This window comes from Astatotilapia calliptera, chromosome 7, assembly GCF_964374335.1.
Source record: "Astatotilapia calliptera chromosome 7, fAstCal68.1, whole genome shotgun sequence".
NCBI classification, from domain to species: Eukaryota; Metazoa; Chordata; class Actinopteri; order Cichliformes; family Cichlidae; genus Astatotilapia; species Astatotilapia calliptera.
This window is the reverse complement of record NC_137428.1, coordinates 160,054-187,806: the sequence shown is the minus strand read 5'-3', so window position 1 is coordinate 187,806 and position 27,753 is coordinate 160,054. Positions and strand designations below refer to the sequence as shown.

General features: G+C 46.9%; 1 protein-coding gene across 1 annotated transcript; it reads right to left on the bottom strand.

Moving 5' to 3' along the window:
• On the bottom strand, positions 1-27,753 carry lamb1a (laminin, beta 1a). Its single transcript, XM_026172282.2, has 33 exons — positions 27,653-27,753; positions 26,812-27,011; positions 25,157-25,295; positions 24,096-24,169; positions 23,091-23,279; positions 22,937-23,000; positions 22,647-22,849; positions 21,933-22,053; positions 21,653-21,841; positions 20,620-20,796; positions 20,335-20,447; positions 19,620-19,699; positions 19,392-19,527; positions 19,045-19,203; positions 18,719-18,846; positions 18,379-18,499; positions 18,030-18,231; positions 17,331-17,474; positions 16,994-17,225; positions 16,750-16,913; positions 11,984-12,208; positions 11,682-11,896; positions 11,420-11,516; positions 10,174-10,543; positions 6,264-6,448; positions 5,899-6,140; positions 5,574-5,783; positions 5,352-5,496; positions 3,683-3,890; positions 898-1,039; positions 575-751; positions 340-499; positions 1-256 (listed from the first exon to the last, which is right to left on the bottom strand). Exons 1-33 carry the CDS (start codon positions 27,681-27,683, stop codon positions 117-119), a joined length of 5,382 nt encoding a protein of 1,793 aa, XP_026028067.2. The 5' UTR covers positions 27,684-27,753; the 3' UTR covers positions 1-116.

The window sequence follows — 27,753 nt, the reverse complement described above, 5'->3', positions numbered from 1 at the left end:
TCTGATTTGATCTTTTTATTGAGATTAACACGAGGATTAAACATGGAAGTAAAAACTATAGAAGAAAATACAAGTGGAGCAGTTCTTGTCTTCGAGACGTTCGGTCACCTTCGATCCTAAAACACACAGGTGCTGTAGACGGTCACCTTGTGGCTGATCTCCTGCAGCAGCCCCTTCACTGCTGCCTCCAGCTCCACCAGCTGCTCTGCCTTCTGCTCCAGAGCGCGCTCGTTGTCTTCATAAGACTTCTCCAAATCTGAAATGGGAAGAGCATACATGAAGGGATGTCCCGCCTGCTCAGCTTGAAACATTTTCTGTAGGAGTACAGTGTGGTGTCACCTTTCAGCAGCTGCAGCTTGTCACTGGCCTGCAGCAGCAGCTCTTTGGCTTCCTGCTGAAGTGACTGTGCCCTCTTCTTGGCGTCAACCATGCCTCCCGTCTTCTGACCAATAAGCTGCTCCACGGTGGCATACTTCTCCTTCAGCTCACTGTCCAGCTCCTAACACAAACACCTAATGTTACAAAGGAAACAGACCAACCTGAAAGCCTCTAATGATCACACAGGTGAGCTCACCTTCTTCAGCTCCTCTGCCGTGCTTCTGACGCTCACTGATTCCTGATTGGTCAGTTTGGCACTAAGAGTAACGTTCACAGCTTTGTCCTTCAGCAGCGTCACATCCTGTTCGAGCTTCTGCAGCCTCTGGGTGGCATTTGAAAGCTTTAACTCAGCATCTGCCGTCTCCAACTCCACCTGAACACAACACGGGCATTTGACATGTTACCTGCATGTTTCTGATAGGAAATAAGATAAGATAACTCTTCATTGTCATTGCACAGCGTGCAGATAGCTGCAAATAGCCGTGTGCAGAGTCAACAGGCAGTAACCGTGAGACTCACCGAGGACAACAGGTGGCTGGTGTTGTGGATGTTGGCCGTGGCCTGCTGGATAGCACTGCTGGCAGCCGTCTGAGCTCTCTGAGCTTCTTCCAGTGCTCGCTTCACTTTCTCCACAGAGTCTCTGACATCACGCGCCTCCTCGCTGAGGAATGCAGGAAGACAGCTGATCAGGTTCAGTGGACAGGTGAAACTTTCAGGTAGGCCAGGGAATCTGAATTTAGTGATTCCAGTTCCATTATCAAAATCACTTATCTATTCGATTCCTATTGATTTTCATTGGCTTCACCATCTCTAAGCAGCCTCTCAAAGACATTACACTCATGGACAGTCACTGTGAATGGTCACATACACTGCCTGCTGCGGTAAATGGCCTGCATTTGTATAGTGCTTTACTTAGTCCCTAAGGACCCCAAAGCGCTTTACACAACATTCATTCGCCCATTCACACACACATCCACACACCGGTGATGGCAGCTACATTGTAGCCAGCCACCCTGGGGCGCACTGACAGAGGGGAGGCTGCTGGACACTGGCGCCAGCGGGCCCTCTGACCACCACCAGTAGGCAACGGGTGAAGTGTCTTGCCCAAGGAGCCGGGGCTCGAACCGGCAACCTTCCAATTAGAAGACGAACTGCCAACTCTTGAGCCACGATCGCCCCTGCTGCGGGTCACATGTTTGTGCATGTTGGAGGTGTTTGTTGTGATCAGCGCTGTTACTCAACAAAGTAATTATTGCACATATTACACAGAACACTTTTCTTTAAAGTAATGCAGTAGTTACTTAGTTACACCCAGGAGAAAGAAATTTGTTACATTATTTTCAAGTTTCTCCGTAAAATTAACTGAAACTCATCATTTAACACTATAAACCTGAGGCTTCAGCCCCACACCGACACGAAGCCTGTCCTGATGAGGACACACATCATCTTTCTCTTAGTGTTCAGGTATGAACACAGCGGTCGTCATGGTGATTCTACTGTAGAAGCATGAACAGACAGAGGCTGCAGCCTGACTGCTCAACAGTTTGTTCCCTGTTGAAGTTCAGGCTCTGGGTGCTGGGCTGAGGTCTGCACACACTCAGCTTTAGCATCATTCTGGGTTCTTGGCTAGCTTAGAGTTAGCATGCTGTCTGTGCAAAGAGCTGAAGTCTGTTAGCATCATAATGGAGCTGTTTCTATCCTGGAGCATTCTCCACTTTACCATCGTGCTCTCATCCTTTAATGCCATAAAAATAAAAGTCATGTCCCCACTGGAGACGGCACTACTATTTTCCTCTGACACACAAACGGAAATCAGCTGATTGTAGCGAGGTTGCAAGACCCGATAAGTGTGATCGATAGGAACAAGGAATTGGACTACTGGGAACCAGTTCTCCTCCATTCCCATCCCTATGTTCAGGCCTTTTAATCAATAAATTTGACCTGTTAGTAAATACTGCAGTATTGATAAGACAAACTGTGCTGCTATCAATATTTATTAATCATTAATTCATTGTACCAGCTGTTAAAACTTTGAGAAACTCTGACAAAAAGGCAGCCTGAGCTCTCTGATCATGACCAACAGCACAGGAAGGTAGGCAGGGTCGCTTTAATTCACTGCACGTAGCTAAATGCAGCCAATTCAATTTTATTTATATAGGACAAGCAAGGCAAACAGTGCTTGCCCAGTGACATATAAAAACTGACAAAAGTCGCCTGAAGGCGCTTCATAGATACAGAGAAAAACCCAACAATCATATGACCCCCTATGAGCAAGCACTTTGGCGACAGTGGGAAGGAAAAACTCCCTTTTAACAGGAAGAAACCTCCAGGCTCAGGGAGGGGCGGGGCCATCTGCTGTGATTGGTTGGGGTGAGAGAAGGAAGACAGGATAAAGACATGCTGTGGAAGAGAGACAGAGGTTAATAACAGATATGATTCAATGCAGAGAGGTCTGTAACACATAGTGAGTGAGAAAGGTGACTGGAAAGGAAAAACTCAATGCATCATGGGAATCCCCCGGCAGCCTACGTCTATTGCAGCATAACTAAGGGAGGATTCAGGGTCACCTGGTCCAGCCCTAACTATATGCTTTAGCAAAAAGGAAAGTTTTAAGCCTAATCTTGAGATAGTGTCTGTCTCCTGAATCCAAACTGGCCACAGTGAAGTAGCTCAGTGGTTAGCACCGCTGCCTCACAGGGTCTCCTGGCTTGAACCCAGCTCGGCCACTCTTACGCGTATCGGCTCAGGGCATTGACACAGAAGAGATTCTTCATCTCAGAAGCCGCTGGTTAAAGGAAGGAAAGCAAATGTAGCTGTGTGTGAGCAGAGAAACGCGTACAGCTGTGGGCAGAAGGTTCATCCATTCACTCATCACAGACACGAATGGGTTACATGCAAACACTACCAAAAACAAACAGAAAATAACAGCATATTTCAAGACAATAATTTGAAACAAGTGTACGCAAGCACGAGTTTTTCCGATATGCAACTGATTTGCAGAGGTCTGGAAGAAGATCCAAGTTGTCACAGAAGAGAGAAAAATGGGTAAGATATTCAAGAACAGGATCAGTTTGTGGAGTATACTTAAAGGCTGGGTCGGTGCCAGGAAGACAAACTATGAACAAATGAATTCAGATATCAGACAGAAGCTTATTACTGGCTACCAAAAGCATCCTGTTGAGCTGCAACAACATTCATCCCTTCTGAAAGAAAGACAGATTTCAGTCTGGAGAACTTGTAAGATATCATCCCCTGAAGCTGAAGCAAACCAGGCAAACATTACTGATGGACAGGTAAATCTCACCTGGCTCGGCGAGCCTCGTCCAGCAGCTTGTCGGCCCTCTGGATGTCGTCGGCACTTTCCTGCAGGATGTTTTCCACATGTCCCAGTTCTCCCACTTTCTGCCGGATCTCGTCGGTCAGGTTCTGCAGCTGAGCCGGCGTGGTTGGCATCTGCATGTCCAGAACCTCGTTTGCCACAAGTTCAATGCTCTCAAGATCTGCAGCGTCCTCTGAAGTGCCACAAATGCAGTCAGTTTATCTGCAGCCAGCCTCTTTAAAAAGAACTTTTAATCTCCGATCAATGAAAATAAATACCCGAAATTATTCTCAGTCTATCCAACCGTGTCTGAAAGCTTGTCAAGTTACCAGAAACCAGTTATCCGAAATGATTTCAGCGTTCGTTAGCTTACACTACGCAGGTTCTTATGGTGCGGTTTCTTTAATGTGTCGTACGCAGCAGATGACACGAAGGAACGAGTCTGTGAGCGCGTCGGCCTCTGAGAGTGTCCCAGACACACAAGAGTAGATGGCTTAGTTTCTGATGATTTCATGTACACTACATGATCTAGGATCCTTTAATGCTGCTGCACAGACAGAGAGCTTCTGAGTTCATGTTTGTTAAACAGGATCTATGAGACCTGCAGAAATACAAGAACAAAACTCAACATTGATTTTCTTTTCCATCAGTTAGGGAGTTTTGGTTGTATTAAGCACTGGAAGCAGCTTTGGATCCAGGTGTCGGCTATAACCTGGATAGATTTTTTTCCCGTAATGTCATGTGACGGTTGAGCAGGCTGTAAGAAGCCTGCTAATATTATGTAAGAGGGCTGTTTGTTCAACATGAAATGTGAATTTGCTTTTGAAAAGAAAGCAGCTTAATAATGATTCAGGAAAAACAGAGTCTGACTGATTTAGTTTTTCCTGAAATAAAAACGCGTTCCATTCAGGAGAAGAGGGCGGGGAGCATAATAATTTGTATTTGTATTCTATTTTTATCTTATTGTATATTTATTTTATTTTATTCTACTGTATATAGTATTTTATTTTATTCTATTCTGTACAGTTGTGTACTGTATTTATTCTTATTGTATTCTAATTTTTGCCTCATAACTTTTGCACTGTCCACTTCCTGCTGTGACAAAACAAATTTCCCACGTGTGGGACTAATAAAGGTTATCTTATCTTATCTTATAATGGTCACCATCAGACATGGCGTTCATAAAAGGAAACTTATAGTTACGTTCAACAAGGAAGATCTGTAGTCACACATCTGTTTGCTGTCCAGCTGTTTGGTGGTTCATCTACGATTACATCACTTTCTCACAGTGACACAACGTTACCGCTCTAGTCCAATCATCTGCAGTCTAATCAGCCTGGACTCTACTTTCAGTCTCAGTGCACCTTTGTGCAACCCACCCCCCTAACCCTCTCCCATGTTGCTCAGGCTCCATCCAAGCCTCCATCTTCATCTCCACCACCGATGTCTAGACTCTACGGGGTCCCTGTCACAGCTTGCATGCAACTCTGCTTCAATGGGTCATCAGAACCTAATCGCTAAATACCTTAACTGAAGTCTTTATGTCAATGAATCAGTTTCACTTCCTTCCAATGATCTCTCCTGATTGTCTCAGGGAAAACTGATGTAACCGTAACTACGGAGGCATTTGAACCAAACAGGAAGTGACACATACGGGTGAGGAAGTCTCTGATGTGTCTGATGAGGCTGCGCAGCTCTTCGTTGCTCTGGTCAACTTTCTGTTTGGTCCTGTTAGTCTTCATCAGGACGTTCTGAGCACTCAGCCTGGCCTTGTCCGCCTGTAGCTTTGCTTCTGACACCTGAGGACAAAACTCAGGTGAGAAAACCCAGCACAGTTCACCTGGAGTGAACACGGAGCAGCAGGGCTCACACCCACCATCTTAGACAGCTTCTCCACTTCCTCCATGGCATGGACAATTTCCTGTTCAGAGTCCCGAGCCTTCCTCAGGACACTGTTGGCCGTTGCTACCGCACCACTACAGCCTTCTCCTCCACACCTGGCCCTGCCCTCGGGATTCACGCAGCCCAGACCACCGCAGGAAGAAGACCCGCATGCGTCTTGACCCAAAGATGGACTGCCACAGGTCTGGCAGAACCAGGACAGACAACACTCAGTGTTCATGCGTTTATACTGAAACTAACAAACGTTTGTGTTTGTAATACACCGAACTCTGACAACCTGACCTGTGCCGCTCTCCCACCTTGCTGCTGAGCTCTGCTAGGTCCAGACTCTGCAGTTCTCCTGCCAGGTCATCCAGTTTTTGAGCATGCTCAGACTGTCTCTTCATGAACTTCTCTCGGGTCTGGTTCAGTTTGTCTTCTGTGAGCTGCCGTAGAGCAGCAGAGGCTTCAACCGGGCTGCCGCTGTCGATGGTGGAGGCGTTAGCTCGGGCCTCGGCCTCCTGGGACTGCAGGAAGTACTTAGTGATGCTGTCTGTGGCACCTAGCAACACACAGAAAGTCAAAATCAGCTGAAGGCAACTTTATTTAAATTCTGAAATCCCTGTACTACCTATTTTAGTACTCCTTGGCCCACCTAGTTTCCCTGTGACCTTTAACCCTTTACCTCTGATGTCGGAGTTCTTGATGAACTCGACCTGGTCCAGGAGCTCCTGGACTGTCCCCTCCAGTTTCTGTGCCTCTGACATCACAGTGTCCAGTTTAGTTCCTGCAGCAGAGTCCAAGTCCTCCACCTGGACCAGAGTCTGTTCAGTAAGGTTCAATGTGTGGCTCAGGGCTCCCATCAGGTCACTGAGGGACAAACACGGGTCCGAGGTTAGCATGAGCTGCTTTAGTGCTCAGAGTTCTTGCAACAAAAGTGTTCTCAGCAAACGGCCTTTGGATCTTTGGACCACCAAGATTAATGATTCCTCATAAAACATCAAAACACTCTGATGAAGTGCTAACCAACCGGAGACCGCCACACGCCTTTACCAGCTCAGCAGACTCTCACCCTCTGCTGCCAGGAGTTCTCAAAGTCCACAGGCCGAAAACAATGTTTGAAGGGGCCACTAACAACCCGCAGGCCACACTTAGAGAACCCAAGCTTTAAGGAGATGAGATTGAGAGCACATATGTAGTTTAAATGAGAGGTGGTGAGGATTCGCCCAAATTAAGAGTTCTTATGACCTAATGGCCCATGTATATTTTTACTGGCTTGTAAAAAAGGTTTTGTTATATTTTGAAATATTAACCTAATTTAATTGACACAATATTCTAGATTATTTCACTTTTAATCTGGAAAAGGATAGGCTTCCACTAAATCAAATCAAATCAAATCACTTTTATTGCCACTAGGGGTGGATTATTCGATTAAAATCGATTCTGGCTTGGATAACGTGATATCGATTCATTAAAATCCTGAATCAATTTTTAAATATTAATTTATTTTGCTCGAAACGGCAGAATCTCGAATTAAACCTCACAAAATTTCAACAACCACCAAACAGCTAAAACAGTAAATGAGAACAGACACAAAGCTCGGACCCGTCGACGCATCAGAATCAGCGAGCTGTCGGCTTTCTCACCCGACGGCACGGACACGGTCAGGCTGAAAGCCGACAGCTGGCCGATTCTGATGTTTTGGCGGGTCCGCGCTTTGTGTTCACGCCCTTTTTGCGCTCGATTCAGAAGCTGCAGGTTTGATCTCTCTCCGAACAATATTGACCGAACCAGCAGCAAAAGAAGATCCAAACTACGCTTCACGTAAACATCGTCATGGATTCACTCTTAGTTTTGCTTTCACCACGATAAAAATCACACTTCATGCATATGGCGTTATTTTTGTGCCACTATTCTGAGCGCACGTAAAAACGGTTGCAGGTGCAAGTGTTGCATTTTGTGGAGAAATTTATTTTGAGCGAAGAAAAGCTAAATCTGAGTGAACAAAATTCATTCCTGCGTGCAAAAACTGTGCTTCAGTGTTTGCTGTTATCCACACACACAACAGCCCCTCTCGCTCAGTTTTTGCATTTGCGCTCGCTCGCAGTGTGTTGCTCGCGCTCTCAACATTTCTGCCCGTGCGCGCTCAACTCTTTCTCTACACAGTTATATTTGTGCAAAAAAATCTGATTGGCTGTTCTGGTCTCCAATCAGCTCGAAATGACGAAATGCAATATCCCAGAATGCATTTTGTCCAAAACTCAAACGAGGCAGTGGCGGAGGAACACAGCGTGGCGGAGTTTGAAATATTACTCTTTCTGGGTCACAAAATAAACTTTTAAGATATTTTCGTGTGAGAATGTTTCTGTGTAAACTTCAAATACCTGCTCGATTCATCAAGACATCACATATTTGCATAACTGCTCTAATGTTTTCAGAGATGCCTGTTACCCAACAGGTGGGGGGATTTAAAAACAGTCCTAAAATGTACAGGTAGCCAGTGGAGTGAAATTAAAATGGGGGTAATGTGCACAGACGTTTTTGTCCCAGTCAAAAGACGTGCTGCAGCATTTTGCACAACCTGCAGACGCCTAATGGATGCATCGCTAACCCCACAATAAAGTGTGTTACAATAATCCAGCCTAGAAGTAACAAAGGCGTGGACTACTGTCTCACAAAGCCGTTTCGATAAGATGGGCCTTACTTTAGCTAATTGCCTCAAATGAAAAAAGTTATATCTTACAACAGCTCTGAGCTGGCCTTCAAGTTTAAGATCTGCCTCCATTTTAACTCCCAGATTAGTGATGACTGGTTTAACAGACTGTGCCAGCGAACCAAGATCTATAGTAGTGGCCTCATCACTTCTGTTTTCTGCTCATTAAAATGTACAAAGTTCAAAGCCATGCAGGCCCTTATTTCATCAAGACACCTGAGCAAAGGGTCTACTGAGAAGTAATTTAGGGCTTCAGGTGAGAAACGGGCTCAAACCTGTCAAAGACAGCAGAGCTAAGGACAGAAGGGTCGAGAACGGACCGGGAAGTCTGCGCAGATAGCACTTTATCAATAAAGAAGTGCAGGAAGTTTTCACAAATTTCCTGAGAGGACTCGACACCAACCGTCTGTGGAGCATGAAGGACCCTGCCAATAGTCTTAAATAAAGCATGAGGCTTACGCCAGTTTGCCTGAATAATAGCAGCAAAATGTTTCTGATACGAATTCCAGTAATTATGTAATATTTGGTACGACACCTGAAGTTTATCCTCCTCCCATTTACGTTCAGCTCTCCTACACTTCATTCAGCCAGGGTTCAGATTTGGCTTTAACTTGCCTAAGCTTAAAGGGGGCCACTGAATCTAAAACGGTTTGGCAGACTGAGTAAAACCAGAGGAAGGGTTCAAAATACGACAGCACCGAGCAACAACAGGAGGAGGATTAACTTTGGTACAAGGAAGGGAAACCTCAAACAAGACAGGCTTATGATGCGACCATGTCCCAAACCTCTAGGTTAGAGACAGGTAAATCCTGAGTTAAAACAAGACCCAACGTGTGCCCATATTTTTGTGTAGGCACAGACACAGGTTGCACAAGATCAAGAGTCAATAAGATTTAAAAAGTCCTTTGCCATTGGCTTGTCGGGGCAGCACACGTGAATAAGTCCCCACCAATAAAGACACGATCATATTTTGGCATAATTTCAGCCAACAGATCAGAAAAGTCGTTTAAGAAGTCTTGATTGTATTTGGGGGTCTGTAAACCACGACACAGAGCACTGTGTGAGAGCGACCCAGCTCAAACACACTCAGTTCAAAGCTACTAGGTGATGTTGATGAGGACCGTGGTTTACATTTATACTGCTTCTTAAAATCAACCGCTAGTCGTCCTCTGCCTGATATTCGAGGAGAGTTTAAAAAGCAGCTGTCCTCCGGTAAGAGATCTGTGAAAGCACTGGACTCACCTGCCCTTAACCATGTCTCAGTTATACAGAGGAAATATAAGTGAGACAAGATCATTTGTAACCTTCACTAAAGCTGTTTCTGTGATGAGCTCTGAAACCTGACTGAAACTCTTCAAATAAACCTCTGCAGATGATCTGTTAGCTGTTTGACAACTACTCTTTCAAGAATGTTTGATATGAAGGTTGGAGATTGGCCTATAATTAGCTAAGACTGCTGGGTCTAGAGATGCTTTTTGAGTAAAGGTTTAACTGCAGCCAGCTTGAAGGCCTGTGGTACATAGCTGATTATTAGCTCACGTCAGAGAAGAAAACTGATTGAATTCCAGCTGCGATGTCTGAAATCATGAAAACAGACAACAGTAAGGAGGGTAAACAGTACTTCACCTTTTACTGCAGTATTTTTTAACAGTAGTATTTGTACTTCTACTTAAGTACAGATTGTCTGTACTTGTATCACCTCTGCTGATGTTCAGGTCTCATCAGCACGGTCAGAGATCAGCAGAGTGGTCGACAGACACTCGAACAGCGTATCTGTTTTTCTGGTGTAAATTTGTCAGACTGCACTTAGAGAAGGTGTTCCTGACCTTTTTGGTGATCGAGTCTGAAAGAAACAGATTAATCAGAATAAATGCAATCCCACCCGGCCTCCTGCAGCAGCTCCTGGATCTCCGTTAGCGGTTGTGATGCTGGATTCCCATCCAGGATGGTCTGGATGTCGGCAACGCTCCTCTCCATGCTTTCAATGGACTTCCTGTACGGCCCGTTGACGCCGCTAGCTTTGAGGGCGTTTACCTTGTTGACCAGGCGGTGTGTCTGATTGGTCAGCTGGCCAACGATGTTGTCCCACTCGGCGAAGCACTGGTGACAGCGGCTGCAGTTGGGGAAAGTTCCTGAGAATCCGCGAGCGCAAGTGTCGCAGCGCGGCCCGGACACACCCTCCACGCACATGCAGTGACCGCTGACTTTGTTGCACTGCTGCTCGGAGATCCCACGAGGGTCACAGTCACAGGCTGAGGAGACGAGAACAATAACCAATGAGTCTGCCGGGCCAACTACAGGAGACGCACTCAAGTACAAAAACACACTTGACTCCAGCACAGTTTCACAGTGACTTCCTGTTTGCACATTAAGAACATGTGTTTAGCATTTGGCTCCAATCAAACATCTGAAGCTTTATTCTGCTGCAGGAACAACAAATTCAGGCTAATGTTTGTTTTTTTAAATTTGATTCACTCTGACCAGGCAAGCCCTCAAAGGCCAGAGAGTCACAGGGTTTAGGGTTAGTCTGGATGACTGATGTGGAGCTCTGCCCGACGGCTCTGACAGGAGACGAGTTCAAGAACCTGAAGGAAACACAGTGTCTACACTGCTGTTTAATTCATCTCCAGCAGAGGGCGCTACTCTCTCATGTGAACTGATAAAACAAACAAACAAAGGGACTGATTGTGTTCCTCCAGGCTGCTGTCTCAGTTCTGCTTTTCTTCCTCTCTTCTCCTTGTTTCTGTAAGACCTCCTCCTCCTGACCTTCACCTTTACTGAACAAAGCGTCTTTGTGGACTTCTGGAGGCTGAGACGGACAGACCGGTCCCATCTCTGTGGAAGCTGGGCCTCAAAACATCTGGGTTTAATTTGAGCTGCAGCAGCCGAGGATGCTGGGAGCTGAAAGGATCCCACAATAAAAGCGTCTGCAGTTTGATCTCAGTCAGAAACAAGTCCCAGACTCTGCACCGAAACTCTGAACCGGATTCTGACCTGGGGCCTGACAGATCGGGACTCTGTTCCAGGTCTCAGAGCTTCACTGACAACTCAAAAGAGTCCGCTTTATTTTTTATTACACCATCACATCTATCACGCCGTCTCATGAGCACATGGCATGGCAAGCCTACCGTGACATTTGACCTCAAGGTCTCCCCAGAACAGTTCTTTACACTCGCTGCACATTCTTCCTCCGAAGCCGGTGTGACAGGAACACTGACCGCTGATCTGTGAACAAATAAACTACAGTCAGACGTGTGGTCTGACGGAGCACAGAAGTACAATTCCATCAGATCTGCGGTTATAAAGCTCACACAACAAACCTTTAATGAAATACAACATTTGTTTTCACCTCGAGGACTTTCGGTCCGTTAATCGCCAGGGGCTGCTCACCTCATTGCAGGATGTCCCGTATGAGTGTTTGGGGTCGCAGTCGCAGGTCTGACAACCGGTGCCCGTCGCCATATTCCAGGTGTCAGGTGCGCAGCGGTCGCAATGCTGGCCGACCACATTGGGTAGACAGTGACACTGACCACTGCTGCGGTCACAGTGACAGTCAGAGGACGGGCAGCTGGAGGGAACGCTGCCAAGCCGGTTACAAACGCACTCTGCGGATACACAACCGTCAAGGTTCAGCAACGATCGTTCGCCTGATTCTGTGAATGTGGTTACCATGGTAACCCCAGCATACTTACTCCTGCAGTCCTGGAGTAGGGCATTGCCATAGTAACCCAGCGTGCAGCTCTCGCAGGCGGCACCCTCGCTGTGGTACAGGCAGCGCAGACACTCACCGGTCCGGGCATCGCACGATTCGGGGTCCAGCATATCAATGTTGTTGTTGCACTGACACGGCTGACACTGCCCACCCGCCTCCTCGGGGTTTCCATAGTAAGCAGGCGAGCACTCGTCACAGCGAGTACCTGCAGAGGACAAGTAAATGGTTCTTATAAAGACAGGGAGCATAACAATCACACGCCAATTCATACTGGATGCATCGCAGAGCAACATGGGGTTAGCCCACAGATATTTGGGAGGCAGGCTGGAGCAGCAAGCGATCGAACCACCACGCTCTGAGTGAGACCAGGTGACCTGCTCCTCAGCTACAGCCACCCCAGGTGAGAGCTAGACACCATTTATGACCAACAGGTGATCGTTCCTCAGGTGTGACATCATCACCTGAACCAACAACATGCCTCACATCGAGCCTCATCCTCAGGTTTGACTTTGTTTAAATACAGTTTTAAACTTAACAGCCAATCAGCAGCCAGAGATTCATGCTTATTTAAGGGAACCCCGGCTGTTAAGACATGTTTGTGCTAAAATATGTACTGTGCTTTCAATAACATATATGTGGTATTAATGGGGGCGATCGTGGTTCAAGAGTTGGCAGCTCGTCTTGTAATCAGAAGGTTGCCGGTTCGAGCCCCGGCTTGGACAGTCTCGGTCGTTGTGTCCTTGGGCAAGACACTTCACCCGTTGCCTACTGGTGGTGGTCAGAGGGCCCGGTGGCGCCAGTGTCCGGCAGCCTCGCCTCTGTCAGTGCGCCCCAGGGTGGCTGTGGCTACAATGTAGCTGCCATCACCAGTGTGTGAATGGGTGGATGACTGGATATGTAAAGCGCTATACAAATACAGACCATTTACCATTTAAAATAGTTACTCCTCGGCCTCCTTTAGCAGTAATGATATCTGTAACAAATGTAGCATATTTGCAGCGCTGGAGGCCAGGATTACTGAATTGGAGACTCGGCTTCGCACCCTTCATTCACCCGTAGCTAGCCAGGCCCCTGTAGCTGGTGCAGCCGAAGATAGCGTAGGCCCCGCTAGCTGTTCCCCGGCAGACCCCAAGCAGCTGGGGAAAGAGGGTGGCTGGGTGACTGTGAGGAGGAACATAGTCCTAAACAGAAGCCCCAGGTACACCACCAAGCCGTTCATGTGTCTAACCGTTTTTCCCCACTCGGCGACGCACCCGCCGGGGGTCAAACTCTGGTAATTGGTGATTCTGTTCTCAGACATGTGAAGCTAGAGACACCGGCAACCATAGTCAATTGTCTTCCAGGGGCCAGAGCAGGCGACATTGAAGGAAATTTAAAACTGCTGGCTAAGGGTAAACGTAAATTCAGTAAAATCATAATTCACGTCGGCAGTAATGACACCCGGTTACGCCAATCGGAGGTCACTAAAATCAATATTGAATCGGTGTGTAACTTTGCCAAAACAATGTCGGACTCTGTAGTTTTCTCTGGTCCCCTCCCCAATCAGACCAGGAGTGACATGTTTAGCCGCATGTTCTCCTTAAATTGCTGGCTGTCTGAGTGGTGTCCCAGAAACGATGTGGGCTTCATAGATAATTGGCAAACCTTCTGGAGGAAACCTGGTCTTGTTAGGAGAGACGGCATCCATCCCACTTTAGATGGAGCAGCTCTCATTTCTAGAAATATGGACAAATTTATTAAACCCCCCAAAATATGACTATCCAGAGTTGGGACCAGGAAGCAGACTTGCAGTCTTACACGCCTCTCTGCAGCTTCTCTCCTCCTGCTACCCCCCCAAAAACCCATCTCCATAGAGACTGTGTCAGCTCCCAAACAGACAAAGAACAAACTAAAAACCAGCAACAAACAACTTAAACATAAACAATCACAAAGAAAGAACAATACAGTATCCACATCTGAACCAAAGAGTAAAACAGTGAAATGTGGATTATTAAATATTAGGTCTCTCTCCTCCAAGTCTCTGTTAGTACATGACTTAATAATTGATCAACAAATCGATTTACTCTGCCTCACAGAAACCTGGTTGCAGCAGGATGATTATGTTAGTTTAAATGAATCAACACCCCCGAGTCATTCTAACTACCAGAAATCTCGAAGCACAGGCCGAGGGGGAGGTGTGGCAGCAATTTTTCACACCAGCCTATTAATTAATGAAAGACCAAGACAGACTTTTAATTCATTTGAAAGCCTGATGCTTAACATTGTCCACCCCAGCCCACCCACCACTTTAATCACACTCTAGATCTTGTTTTAACATATGGCATAGAAACTGAACATTTAACAGTGTTTCCTGAAAACCCTCTCCTGTCTGATCATTTCCTGATAACATTTACATTTACAATAATTGATTACACAGCGGTGCAGAGTAGACTTTATCAAAGTAGATGTCTTTCTGAAAGTGCTGTAACTAAGTTTAAGAATATAATCCACCCACTGTTATCATCTCCAATGCCCTGTACCAACACAGAGCAGAGCAGCTATCTGAACGCTACCCCAACAGAGGTCGATTATCTTGTTAATAATTTCACCTCCTCACTACGTACGACTCTGGATACTGTAGCATTCCTACAAAACTGCTCAAAGAAGTCCTGCCATTAATTAATTCTTCGATCTTAAATATGACCAACCTATCTCTAATATTCAGCTATGTACCACAGGCCTTCAAGCTGGCTGTAGTTAAACCTTTACTCAAAAAGCATCTCTAGACCCAGCAGTCTTAGCTAATTATAGGCCAATCTCCAACCTTCCTTTCATATCAAACATCCTTGAAAGAGTAGTTGTCAAACAGCTAACAGATCATCTGCAGAGGTTTATTTGAAGAGTTTCAGTCAGGTTTCAGAGCTCATCACAGCACAGAAACAGCTTTAGTGAAGGTTTCAAATGATCTTCTTACGGCCTCTGACAGTGGACTCATCTCTGTGCTTGTCCTGCTAGACCTCAGTGCAGCGTTCGATACTGTCGACCATAATATCCTATTAGAGCGATTAGAACATGCTGTAGGTATTACAGGTACTGCACTGCAGTGGTTTGTATCATATCTATCTAATAGACTCCAGTTTGTGCATGTAAATGGAGAGTCCTCTTCACACACTGAGGTTAATTATGGAGTTCCACAGGGTTCAGTGCTAGGACCAATTCTGTTTACATTATACATGCTTCCCTTAGGCAGCATCATTAGAAGACATAGCATACATTTACACTGCTATGCAGATGACACCCAGCTCTATCTGTCCATGAAGCCAGATAACACACACCAATGAGTTAAACTGCAGGAATGTCTTAAAGACATAAAGACCTGGATGGCCGCTAACTTTCTGCTTCTTAATTCAGATCAAACTGAGGTTATTGTACTCGGCCCTGAAAAGCTTAGAAGTATGGTATCTAACCAGATTCTTCCTCTGGATGGCATTACCTTGGCCTCCAGTAACGCTGTGAGGAACCTTGGAGTAATTTTTGACCAGGACATGTCCTTCAACGCACATATTAAACAAATATGTAAGACTGTGTTCTTCCATTTGTGCAACATCTCTAAAATTAGAAATATCCTGTCTCAGAGTGATGCTGAAAAACTAGTTCATGCATTTATTACTTCCAGGCTGGACGACTGTAATTCATTATTATCAGGATGTCCAAAAAACTCACTGAAAAGCCTTCAGCTGATCCAAAATGCTGCAGCAAGAGTCCTGACAGGGACTAGAAAGAGAGAGCATATTTCTCCTGTTTTGGCTTCCTGTTAAATCCAGAATTCAAAATCCTGCTCCTCACATACAAGGTCTTAAATAATCAGGCCCCATCTTATCTTAATGACCTTGTAGTACCATATCACCCTATTAGAGCACTTCGCTCTCGCTCTGCAGGCCTACTTGTTGTTCCTAGAGTATTTAAAAGTAGAATGGGAGGCAGAGCCTTCAGTTTTCAGGCCCCTCTTCTGTGGAACCAGCTTCCAGTTTGGATTCAGGAGACAGACACTATCTCTACTTTTAAGATTAGGCTTCAAACTTTCCTTTTTGCTAAAGCATATAGTTAGGGCTGGACCAGGTGACCCTGAATCCTCCCTTAGTTATGCTGCAATAGACGTAGGCTGCCGGGGATTCCCATGATGCATTGAGTTTTTCCTTTCCAGTCACCTTTCTCGCTCACTATGTATTAACAGACCTCTCTGCATTGAATCATATCTGTTATTAACCTCTGTCTCTCTTCCACAGCATGTCTTTATCCTGTCTTCCTTCTCTCACCCCAACCAATCACAGCAGATGGCCCCGCCCCTCCCTGAGCCTGGTTCTGCCGGAGGTTTCTTCCTGTTAAAAGGGAGTTTTTCCTTCCCACTGTCGCCAAAGTGCTGCTCATAGGGGGTCATATGATTGTTGGGTTTTTCTCTGTATCTATGAAGCGCCTTGAGGCGACTTTTGTTGTGATTTGGCGCTATATAAATAAAATTGAATTGAATTGAATTTTACACTGATGATAAAGTATCAGAAATACTGCCGATGCTGTCGTCAGTAGACTGAAACAGCTGTTGTGTTGGCGTGCTTTTCAATGATTTTAACAGATGCGCACCAGAATCCCCGCCTCAACCAGACCAACATGGCAGCTGGACTGACGCTGCGACCAACAAAGCATCTGCATCTAAATATCTGTGATGAGGTCTTACCTCTGTGTCAGCGTCTGTGTAAATAAAGTTTTCACCTTTGTATCCTGTGTTGCAGACACAGGTGACCTGCTGAGAGTCATCGCTGCGGTAACAACTTCCTGCAAACTGCCGCGGGCTGCCGGGGCCGTCGGGACACATGCAGGGACGACAGTGGTCACCTGACCCCAGTGCTGGGTCACCATAGTAACCATCCAGACATCTGAAAGACAAGAGCACCGATGGCATCATCCTGCTAAATAAACCCAATGGCGATTGGCTGACGGACGGTGGGTAAGTTACCTGTCGCAGGCGCGTCCCGTCGTGTGGTCCCTGCAATCGATGCAGTGGCCACTGTCGGGGTCGCAGACATCGGCGTGACCGTTACAGAAGCAGGGGCGGCAGGCAGGGAAACCCCAGTGACCCGGCAGACAGCGGTCGCACTGCCGACCGTACGCACCCGGAACGCAGGAACACTGTCCGGTCAACTGATCGCAGAACACACTGAGAGAACCCTGAGGGTCGCACCCACACGCTGAAAGACACGCACGACGAGGTCACACAGAGGTCAGCGTCAGTAAAGCTTCAGCGCTGACTGTAAACAGATTTTTCATTGATTATAGATGGAGGTGGTTTTGACCTCGGCAGCCGTTGGGTCCAAACTGAAACGTGGACGGAGAACACCTGTCACAGTTCCTGCCGACCACGTTGGGGCGGCACTCACACTGCCCGCCGTGGGGGTCGCACACGGTGCTGAGCGAGCCCTGAGGGTCACACTGGCATTCTGGGAAATGGCATCAGACAAGGAGACACGTCAGAATAACGAGAAGACGCTAAAGCCTCAGTGACAATAGATTTATGACCGCAAGGAATGCGGAGGAGGAGGAGGAACCTGCCGGGTCCTGTCGAGGAAGTGAAGCCTAAGGCGATGGTGAGAGGATGAGTGACAGAGATTAACGTGAAGCGGGGGAGGAGGGGAAGGGGATAAAGATGTGAGGGATCAAAGGTTGGCGTTGGAATGAGGAAGAGGTTTTTGTTTCAGATTTTAAACTTCAATGTTTGGAAGGTTCTCTGAATCTGATTCTGGTTCCTCCTTCCTGGAGTCCTTCCTGTCCAGAGTTGGACAGCAGAAATATTTTCCCCTTCTCTTTCTGACTCTCTCTGATTCTTCCGGGAGGTTTGTTTCCGTGAGGAAACCCCAACCCCTCCAAAGTCACCATAAATACAGACACTGCCCTGAGCTCTAAGCCCTGAGTGTCTCACAAGCAGCCCTTTTCTTTTAAACTCCAGCCAGGAAGCGAGGTTATTAAAGTGAAATCACAGTGCTAAGCTGTGCTACCTTTAGCTCCCTGGTGCAACATGGCGGAGATGCTGAAGATGAAGTTTCTGCAGATGTCAGTTATCGGCGTCTTGACGACACTCTGGCTGTTCTCCAAGCACCGATAACGCTGGAAAGTCTCCCAGGCGACATTCCCGCCCGAGTCCCCGCCCTCTGAGCCTGTGAATATCTCCAAGTTCTTACAGTGAGGCATCAGCACGATCTGAGAAAAATCCCAAATAACCAGGTCAGGAATGAGCATGTTTCACTTTCTGTAACCAGGCTGGCTGAATGTGGTTTTGATCTGCACTGAAGAAACTGACTGACTTCACGCTCTACTTCCTGAAGTAGAAGATCTAAGCACGCTCACCGAGTCGATCAGCGTATATGGAACCTGGACATCCCCAAAGGTAGCGTACAGTGGCAGGCTGAGGCGGATGGTGTAGTTCAGACCTGATTCAAAACAAACCGGTCTGGGAAGAACCACGTACCTGTAGGGAGAGATCGGGTTAGATACTGAAACCCCAGCAAGGCGAGATAAGCAGATAGACAAAGGCCACGCAGAGGGTCAGCGTGACAGGATGATGGGCTGAGATCAGCTGGGTGAAGAAGGGATAAGGCTTGCAGGAACTAGTCGGTGCTCTTATATTTCACACTTCGACCGGGTTCTTGTCGAAAACTTGTCATGATTTAGAAACTTCTCTCCTGACCGTGAACTTGGGTGAAGCGAGATCATCTGGTTGTCGTCGTCGGGCACCGTGTTGATGCAGCGGCTGTCCGGCTGGATCGGTCCGGGTCTCATCACCGTCATCAGAACCTCCTCCCACACGTCCGGCAGCTGCAGAGCCGACAGACACACAGAGATGTTACCTCTATGCACATAAATAAGCAGGCGCGTGCACGTTTATCTTCTTTTTCAGGCTAACAGATGAGGCAGGTACACGGGTCAACAAAGGCTACAACAACGAGATAAGTGCCAAAATTCTCCCACTGATTCGGGACATGACGACGCACACGTTCAATGGCAGACTCACACCTGCGGTTCGTAGCGGATCAGGATGTCATATTCCATTGAGTGAGGGACGTTGTCTACAGTGAACTCCAAGAAGGCCCCCTCTGGTACGTTGGCTAGCCCGATGCCTGTCCAAGTGGGACTACGGTCCTGAGGGTGTGGCCTCTGGACCACCGTCACTCCCTAAAGAGATGAGATGCAGACACAAAGCTGATGAATACCCTCAACACCTCACATAATCCTGCTGAACTGACATGGAGATGAAATGTGCGAGCCAGCAGGAGGAGAAACTAATCCTCACAGACTGCAGGTCCACCTGTAACAGCCGCCCTGTAACCCAGAGTAAGGTCAGACACTGAAAGGACACTCACAGGTCCAAACTTTGCATCCTCAGCCTCGTAGGTGTAGTGATCCAGAGCAATGAAGTAGAATCCAGACTCCACCTGATCGCAGCGGCGGCTGAACATGTGATCTCTGCAGATGCACTGACCGGTCACGTGATCACACCTGCACGCAGACAGGAAATACAAACATCACAACAAAATAAAATTGTTGGTTCAACTCCCGACGGAGCAAATGTGACATAATACCTAACTCACTGATTGTTGATGGCGCCTCCGAGGTCGCAGTCACATGGTCTGCAGCCGTCCATGTCGTTACTGAGACCCCAGTGTTCAGGCTGGACACACACACTGTTTACAGTCATCTCTCTGCACTAATGTGATGTATAGTGTGTTTTGCATAAATCTCATTAAACAAGACTGATCTTACAGAGTGTGTGTGTGTGTGTGTGTGTGCGCGCGCGCCTCACGTCCTGACATGTGTCTTCTGTTTACGTCGGGGTAAATGTCTGAGAGCTCAAAGCTCAGGCTGACTAACAGCAGAGAGCCAAAAGCAAACATTAACCCGATGACTTCATGGAGAGCATGAATGTGGCTCCACAACAAAGGCTCTGCAGCATTAAACGTCCCTCCCAAAGCCAGCCGCCTTTAAAGACTTTTGTTGCTGGTGTGAACTGGTTATCCTCTAACTGGACTGGAGCAGCTCTGTATGACATACTGGGAGCTTTGTTTAATATGAACTGGTCCTTCTTCATCCTGTCGCACTCACTGCAGTGTGAACGGGATCTTTCTTTAGAAGAGATCCCGTTTGCCCCTGCAACAGATTCAACTCGTGAAAACCAGCCAATCAGAAAACAGCGCAGCCTTACAGAGACGGGAGCTGAGAGTGAGGTGTGAGACGACACGAATGTTCCTTCTGCTGCTGGTCTGACTCCAGTCTAACCAGAATGAATGGTCTGAATGGGTTTCTCACCACACACTGGTCACAGTCTCGCCCGGTCACCAGACGTTTGCAGAAACAACTTCCTGTTTCTCTGTCACAGGGGTTTCCTCCAGGTAGAGTTCCCAGAGGACTGCAGGTACACGCTGTCCAACACAGTAACACACAAAAGTACATCACCAAGGCAACGCAGCTTCATTCATAACAACAATGTTAAGTCCCAGCCACGCCCCCTCGAGGTGCTTTACAGCGTGAGGTGTCTGTGTGGGAGTAATCTGGTATCAGCTGGTCCTGCAGGTGTTTCGTTACGTTTTGTACCTTTGCAGCCTTCAGGCTCATCGCTCAGCCCGAAATGCGCCGGCTTGCAGCGCTCGCAGCGTTCTCCCTCCACGTTGGCTTTACAGCGGCACTGACCGGCGATCAGCCCGGCTCGGAAGTCCGTCGTGCCGTCACAGAGTCCTCCGTTCAGAGAGCCCACGGGGTCGCAGTCACAGGCTGCAGAAACAGGACGTTTAGCCAGCTTAACCAGAACCACAGGAGCAATTTTGCCAACAGGGCGTGTTTAGGTGTGAGACTGACACGGATCCACAGACAGGTGAGGACATGATTCACACACTGTGAGCTTCTCTACAGCGCCACCACCAGCCCAGACGCAGGCACCTCTCTGATATGTTGAAGCATTTTATAATTCAATAAGTTAAATGATGGACATATAAGTGCCGTGGAATGACATCATCATAAAAACCGTGAACGTTTCTGACTTTGACCCAAAATAAGATTCGTTTCTATCCTGGAAATTAAACTCCCGCCTCCATCTTTGATCTCTGGAGCACATTTTAACTCTCTACAACGTTGAAGTCACATCACCCACAATCCTTTGCTACTTTAAAGAAATGCAGTGGCAGTAATAACAGAAGGTGCTGCTTATTCAGCCCTCAGAGAGGGATGTGCGAGCTAAGTTGAACTGATCCTCTGTGAGGAGGGCAGGTCTGAGCCTGAGGGAAACCACAAACCTTCATGTGTCACATCAAAAACCCACCTCCATGTTTAGTCTGAGATCCAGCCTTTAATCTACTTCCTGTTGACAAAACAACCTCCTATCCGTGTCTGCCTGTGTCATCATGAAACGTGAACTTCCTCAGAAAACAGCCAACAATTCTTTGTTGATGTGAAAGCAAAGATTGAGGACAAAAAGTCCTCAAAGAACAAAGAAGATGATCAAAAGAGCCATAAAAAACAACCTCGATGGAAGTTTTGGGTAGATGCTTTTAACTTTTAGCCTGGCACCAGTAAAATAACGGTTTACAAACTCTGACACTAAAAAAAAGAGTCAAAGTGGCCATGAACTCACGCTGGCAGATGTTGGTGTCTCTGATGTCACTCTCTGGATGCTGGTAGTAAAACGGTTTGCACTGCTCACAGTTGTTTCCAGCTGTGTTGTGCTCACAGTCGTCACAAACTCCTCCGCTCACGTTTCCCGAAGCCGCAAAGACTGCCCCGTCAAAGTGACACGCGTCCGAGTGCTGGTTACAGTTACACTCTGAGGACACCACAGAAGAAGAAGGGGGACAGTTAAACTACTCCCAGTAGTGATTATGGGCCCTGCCCAGTATGGACCGGTGCAGACTCACTCTTGCAGGCGTTGGTGTTGCGTCCCTCTGCGGGTCTCCAGGGGAGGTCGTGGTAGAAGTCCTGGCACTGTTCACAGTTCAGACCTTTAGTGTTGTGGTTACATAAGCAGTGACCATGAACCTGAAACACAGTCACAAATAATCAATCAGCGTTCGCTTACATTACTGGTCATAAGCTGGGTTTGGGGTTTTTTGTACATGTAGTCAGTTGCCTGTTGCACCGTTTCTTCCAGTGTCTGTGTGATTTTATATTTTTCTACGCTGGTGATGGTTTACTTTCACCACCGGCTCAGCTGCTTATGAAAGAACAACGACGCCAAAGCACAAAGCCTACACTTCGGTCCCCACAGACTGCCATGTTGAATTTCACAGCAGAAGTCAACATGTTTACAACTTGATATGCTGTTTGCTCACATGTTTAAACTGCTTTAAGCTTAAAGTGTTGATTACTAGGGGCGTGGCCTCTTTGACTCACAGGTGGACGTAGATGCTAGGTGTCTGCTAGGCCTCACCTCAGCTAATTAGAGTCCCTGATTTGATTGGATGTTACAGACACTAATTGGCAGGTATCTGCGTGACGCTCCCTGGAGCCACTTTCCCATTAGCACCCACTCAGACCAACTGGGCTTCCTGTTACAATCGGGTACCTCCTAATGCGCATGGCTGTCGTCATAGCAACGTGGCCATATAAATACAGTCCGTAATTGTCCTCACCATGCCCTCTGTTATCTGCCCAGCTCCCTCGACGGGGGCGCACTCAGAGGCGTGTCCGTAGCAGAAGCAGTTTCCTCGGACCACCATGTCATAGATGGCGTAGTAGTACTTCTCTTTGATCTCCATACGAGAGTCCAGAAGGTTGTCTCCAAGTGTGTGGAGTTTGGTGAACTTCACCCTCAAGTTGGTGATTTTCAGCATGTCTAAACAAAGAACCAGTAAAATTCATCAATAACTGGTTAACACCCCTACGCTTATTCAGTCTCCGTGACGCAGAGAAGGAGACGTACTCTGGATTCGGGGACTGTAGGGGTCATCGATCCTGAATGCTGGATCCAAAACTCTGAAAATCACCTGAGGAAACAAAACAAACAGCATTACCCGCAGCAGTGTGAATAATACTGATGTTAGTATTATTCACAGAAGCAGGAGCAGCAGATGTACCTCTCCTTCAGTGGATGGCTCAATGTCAGAGTAACGCGAGTCACAGATGACATCGTCAACCTTTCTCATTGGACCCCGGTAAACGGACGGGAAGGACGACTCGCAGTCATAAGCAAAGTAACGGTAAACCTGCCACGTCTTCCCGAAGTCAGCTGACCGCTCAATCACCATGGCAGCAGGTCGAAAGGTCTGAGGAAATAAAAACAAAAGTGGGCAAACTGAGGATCGTGTGGTGAGGATGATGGCGTGGTGAAGACCCGGGCTGGACTGCACAAATCTGGTTTATGCACCATGATCACTGACAAAAGCCCAATTAGATTTCCCCTCTGGCGCTGTGGGCAGGATTTATCCTTCAAGCTCAGTCCTCTACCAGAGGCGTCATATGCAAACATTTCATTCTGTTTGATTTCAGATTATTGATACATAATCAGGTTGGTGCAGGTGTTGTTGTCCTTAGTTGCACTGCAGCATGTGACAATAATTAAAGTCTACACTTAAGCTGTTTGTAGTGACTCATGGTCAAAGCAGCCTGAATCCTTGAATCTCTGTCTTCCCGATTCCCTCCATCTGTTTTCTTACCATGTTCACCTCCTCTTCGTCACTTCTCCTCAGCTGGTGCAGCTGTAGCCTCCTGTGATTGTGAGGTCTGGTTACTGGCTGTTACTGGTACTGCTGTTCACGGTGCAGCAGCTAACATGTTAGTAATTTCACTTTAATTCATTATTTTATTGTTTTCTCAGACTTTCAGCTCCACTTTCTTCCACACTAAACTTTTTCTACAAGCTACGTGAGCACACAGCAAAGGTATGGGAGAAGACAGTTGCATTGTGTAATGCCCGACCAGTCCAGCCCTGGTCGTAACCCTTCCCATTATGGAGTACTTGCTATGTCCTTTCAATACACAACAACTCCTCAATCACTGTGTGCACCTGGTTCTTCAGATTAATAGAGACCAGAATCACCTGTCAACTACCCAGAATCCCCTGCTGCATGTGTAGAACTCACCTTGAAGGTCATGATGAGATGCGTGAAGTGAAACTCAGCCTCTAGGTTGAGCTGGATGGTGACGTTCTCCACACCTACAGACAACAGATCATCAGTTACCAACACTCTGTAGATCAGACTCTGTGCGCCACATCGGTTAAAGAGCCCAGAAATCAACAACACGCTGCAGTCGCTGCACATTAACATGATCGGACCTGAGAAAAGAACTAAATCTGTGTCCAAGAACCTACAGTTCAATTCAGTTGTATTTATATAGCGCCAAATCACAACAACAGTCGCCTCAAGGTGCTTTATATTGGACAACAGGACTCCAAAGAGTGACGACCAAAGGTAACAGCAGATCATCTGTGTTAACATGCCCACTGTCAGAGGATGACACCATAAAGGAGTCCACAGCTCAAACACTGCAGCGAGTACCTGGTTCTGCACAAAACACCGCGGCGCAGACGCACTCGCTCTTGTTGGTTTAAAATGGAGCACTGTAACAAAAAATAATTTCCCCCAGGGATCAATAAAGTATTCTGATTCTGATTCATCACGGGAACAGCGAGTTCATCTGGGCAGCAGAGCTCGGCCGAGGCAACAATACAAGCTCACAGCACCTACCATCAGCCAATCAACGCAGACTTACAGATACAGCGAGTAATGGAAAATTAACAAAGACATGAAGCTGCCTGGCTAGCGTTACTTTACCACACTGGGTTTGTGGTGAAGAGCACAATGTGTTGTATGAACCTGTAAGAGGTTTGTTCTGCAGTAAAACTAAACTATCTGTTTGATGAACCTGGACAAATGGCAGGTCGGCTGTTTGCCTCCTCACTGCGGGGCTTTTTAAAGCTGAACATCCCCCACCCCTGGGAATAACTACATGGCCTCCAGCAGGGACCCACCCCACAACCTGAGAACCTGTAATCATGGAGGAGTGGAGGATAGAGGGTGATAAAACACAGCCTAGCCACAAACATCTTTTCTTCTGACAGTGAAAACCTGTCTGCAGCTCTCAGTCTTTAAACCTGTAACGACACGTCTGACCTTTGGCCTCTCTGAATGTTCTTCCTCACCATTCTCAGTCTGCCACCAGGTCTTCAGTCTGTTTGGGGCAAACGTAGTGACGACGTTCTCGATGCGATGGCTGTCGGTGCGATTGGCCAGCTCGTTGTAGGGCTCTGACGAGTCGCACACAAAGCACTTCTTCTCCTCCTGGTTTATGAGACAGAGGGGGAGGAAAAGGTTAACAGGAGGTGAATTCCTCGGATTCCTCAGTGCCGTAAGTTACTGCAGATAAGAGGAAACTTTCTGACCACAAACTTCCCACATAAGAAAAGTCTGACTTCACCTGAAATAATGCAAGCTTCTCACTGGTTTTGTTTTTAGAGTTAGTGACAAAACTTTGGAAAACTTCCTTCCGGGAACGTCTCAGTCATTAAGAGATGTCAGAAAGTTGCTTGATTCCCGGACAGCCCAACGTGTTTCAGCTTCTCTCAGGGGGGAAACCAAACCCGAGCGATGCAGTGCAGAGGTTACAAAGGGGGGCAGATGAGGGCTTTTACAGTGAAACAGTGTTACTAGCCACTCAAGACAAAAAGCTGCACGCCGCTCTTACATAGAGGAGCACTAACAGACACATCAAGTCCGACTGAGAACTGAAGCGTCCCTGTTTCTCTGCTGCCTCTGGACAGAATTATAAAAACAACCAATACATTTTATAGTTTTGATGTTCAAGCAGCAACCACAGAGCGAGGATCTGGGACGAAGGACTGAATGAAAGGAAGGAATTAGAGGATGTATAATCAAAGTCACATGACGGAAGAATGTAGGCGACTCGGAGCGAACACGCTGTTATTAGCTACGGATGACACATGTCCACACACATTTGCCTCAAACATTAAAACCTGATGTTTACAATCAGCCTGTGTGGTTTATTGACTTTTGATTGGATGAAAACAGCGTGACCTTTGAGTTTGCTGTGTTTTCTCCACAGGAACATCTGGACAAACATCTGTCTGCAGCCAGCGCTCATGGTTTCCTTATAGGGAGCTCATTTTGCACAGGAAACACTTCAGACTGTAACACACACACGGAGTGGGACTGAGCTGAAGGTCGTTTAAACCGGATGGCTGAGTTTGTCTGATGATACTGGATTCTCCGGTAACGTCGCTTGCGTCTCCGGTACTGAAACGCCCCTGATAAAAGCGCTGCACTGAACTCTTAGCGATACTCAGACCTAATTAGACCACCTAACGTTTAATCCGATAAAGACATCTGAAGTGATCGCTTACACTTCATCCATGTATGAAGACTACCTGAGCACTCATAGCATAAATGTCCCATTCTTTGGACTTCGATGGAAAATTCATCCTGAATCCTTCATATAGGATCTTATTAGAGGTCAGAGGTCACCAACGACTTGTCTCAGTTTTTAAGTTACAGTACTTTCAGTATTTCTGAAAGAAGCTAAAGACTAAGCAGTGATGAGTTCCTGATTGTTGAGCTAAATAGACTGGTACACTCCGGCATGCAGCATGGAGGCGCACGGAGAGGCCGAGCCTGGGGGCGGAGTCTGCTGGGCGATGTGCCCCTTTAACCACAGCTGCCCCCTGTGTTGCCTTTACCTCCTTTTATAAGACGTTTGGTGCCCAGTTGTGTTCTTCTTGGGTCTCTCTGGACTTTTCTCTCTGAGACCTTCAGTCATGATCTTGTTAACCATTAAATTTACCTGCAGGTGGCTGACGATACAGAATGGTTCGGGTCGGTTCATTCCACAGGTGGAGGTGGATGACAACTGATGGGCTCGGCCAATCAGAAGGTCTCCTGTTGCTGGGTAACAGCTGCCTTCAGTGCACACATCACTGAGCTCGGGTTGGCTGATGTCGTCCGCGGCCCCACCCTCCTGAGCACAGGTAAACACCTGCAGACCTGAGAGAAAAAGCTTTAATGGTAAAAATCTGAGCGCAGGATTAACGAAGCCCCGCCCACATTTGTTGATTAAAGAGACAAAGCGCAGCTGATTGGAAACTAAACTCAGAGCTGCTTCTCCTGGGCTTGTATTCTGGAGGACATCATGAGGAGAGAAAAATCAGTGAGTCAAACCTTCACGAGTGACTATCTGCAGATTACTGATCATCACTAAGCTGATCTCTGAGAGGACCAAACATGTTTAAAGTCACATGTTACAAACAAACTGCACAGATTTCAACTAAACTTTATTTATCACACATTGACAAAATGTGTGCGTTTGCTTTGAGTTTCATGATCATCAGCTTCTGAATTCTTTTACACATCAAACATGTGGACAAATTCCTAAAGATTATTCCACTAGAACTCATTACAAAAGCCCTCCGAGCCCATTTTATTCTGAAAGTTTCCCGAAGTGTCTAACACTTATTTTCATGTTAGATTATTTCATCATGAATGAAACGAGCGGCTGAGAGGAAGCAGCAGCATTTTGTAATTTTCAACAAAGAAACACGAAGATACAACTCTGGATGTTTGAAATCAAACCCTGACGTGTTTAAGGAAAGTTTGAAATTGGAAAAGTTCAACTTTATTTAACTTACCGAGCAGCAGCGCGAGCTGAAGCTGAAACATGCTGCAAATCCTCACAGTCTGAAGACCCCCCGGACCTCCTCAGCTCCCCTCAAACTCCTCCTCCGAACAG

Bases quoted from the DNA above. Each gene is read 5' to 3' on its own strand.
- lamb1a (XM_026172282.2), bottom strand. From the start codon at position 27,683: ATGTTTCAGCTTCAGCTCGCGCTGCTGCTCG. The intron at 24,170-25,156 runs GTGAGGAAGAAC...TGTTGTCTGTAG, and splicing joins CTGGTGGCAGACTGAGAATG to GTGTGGAGAACGTCACCATC. The intron at 19,204-19,391 runs GTGAGTGTCCTT...TCATCTCTTTAG, and splicing joins AGGATGCAAAGTTTGGACCT to GGAGTGACGGTGGTCCAGAG.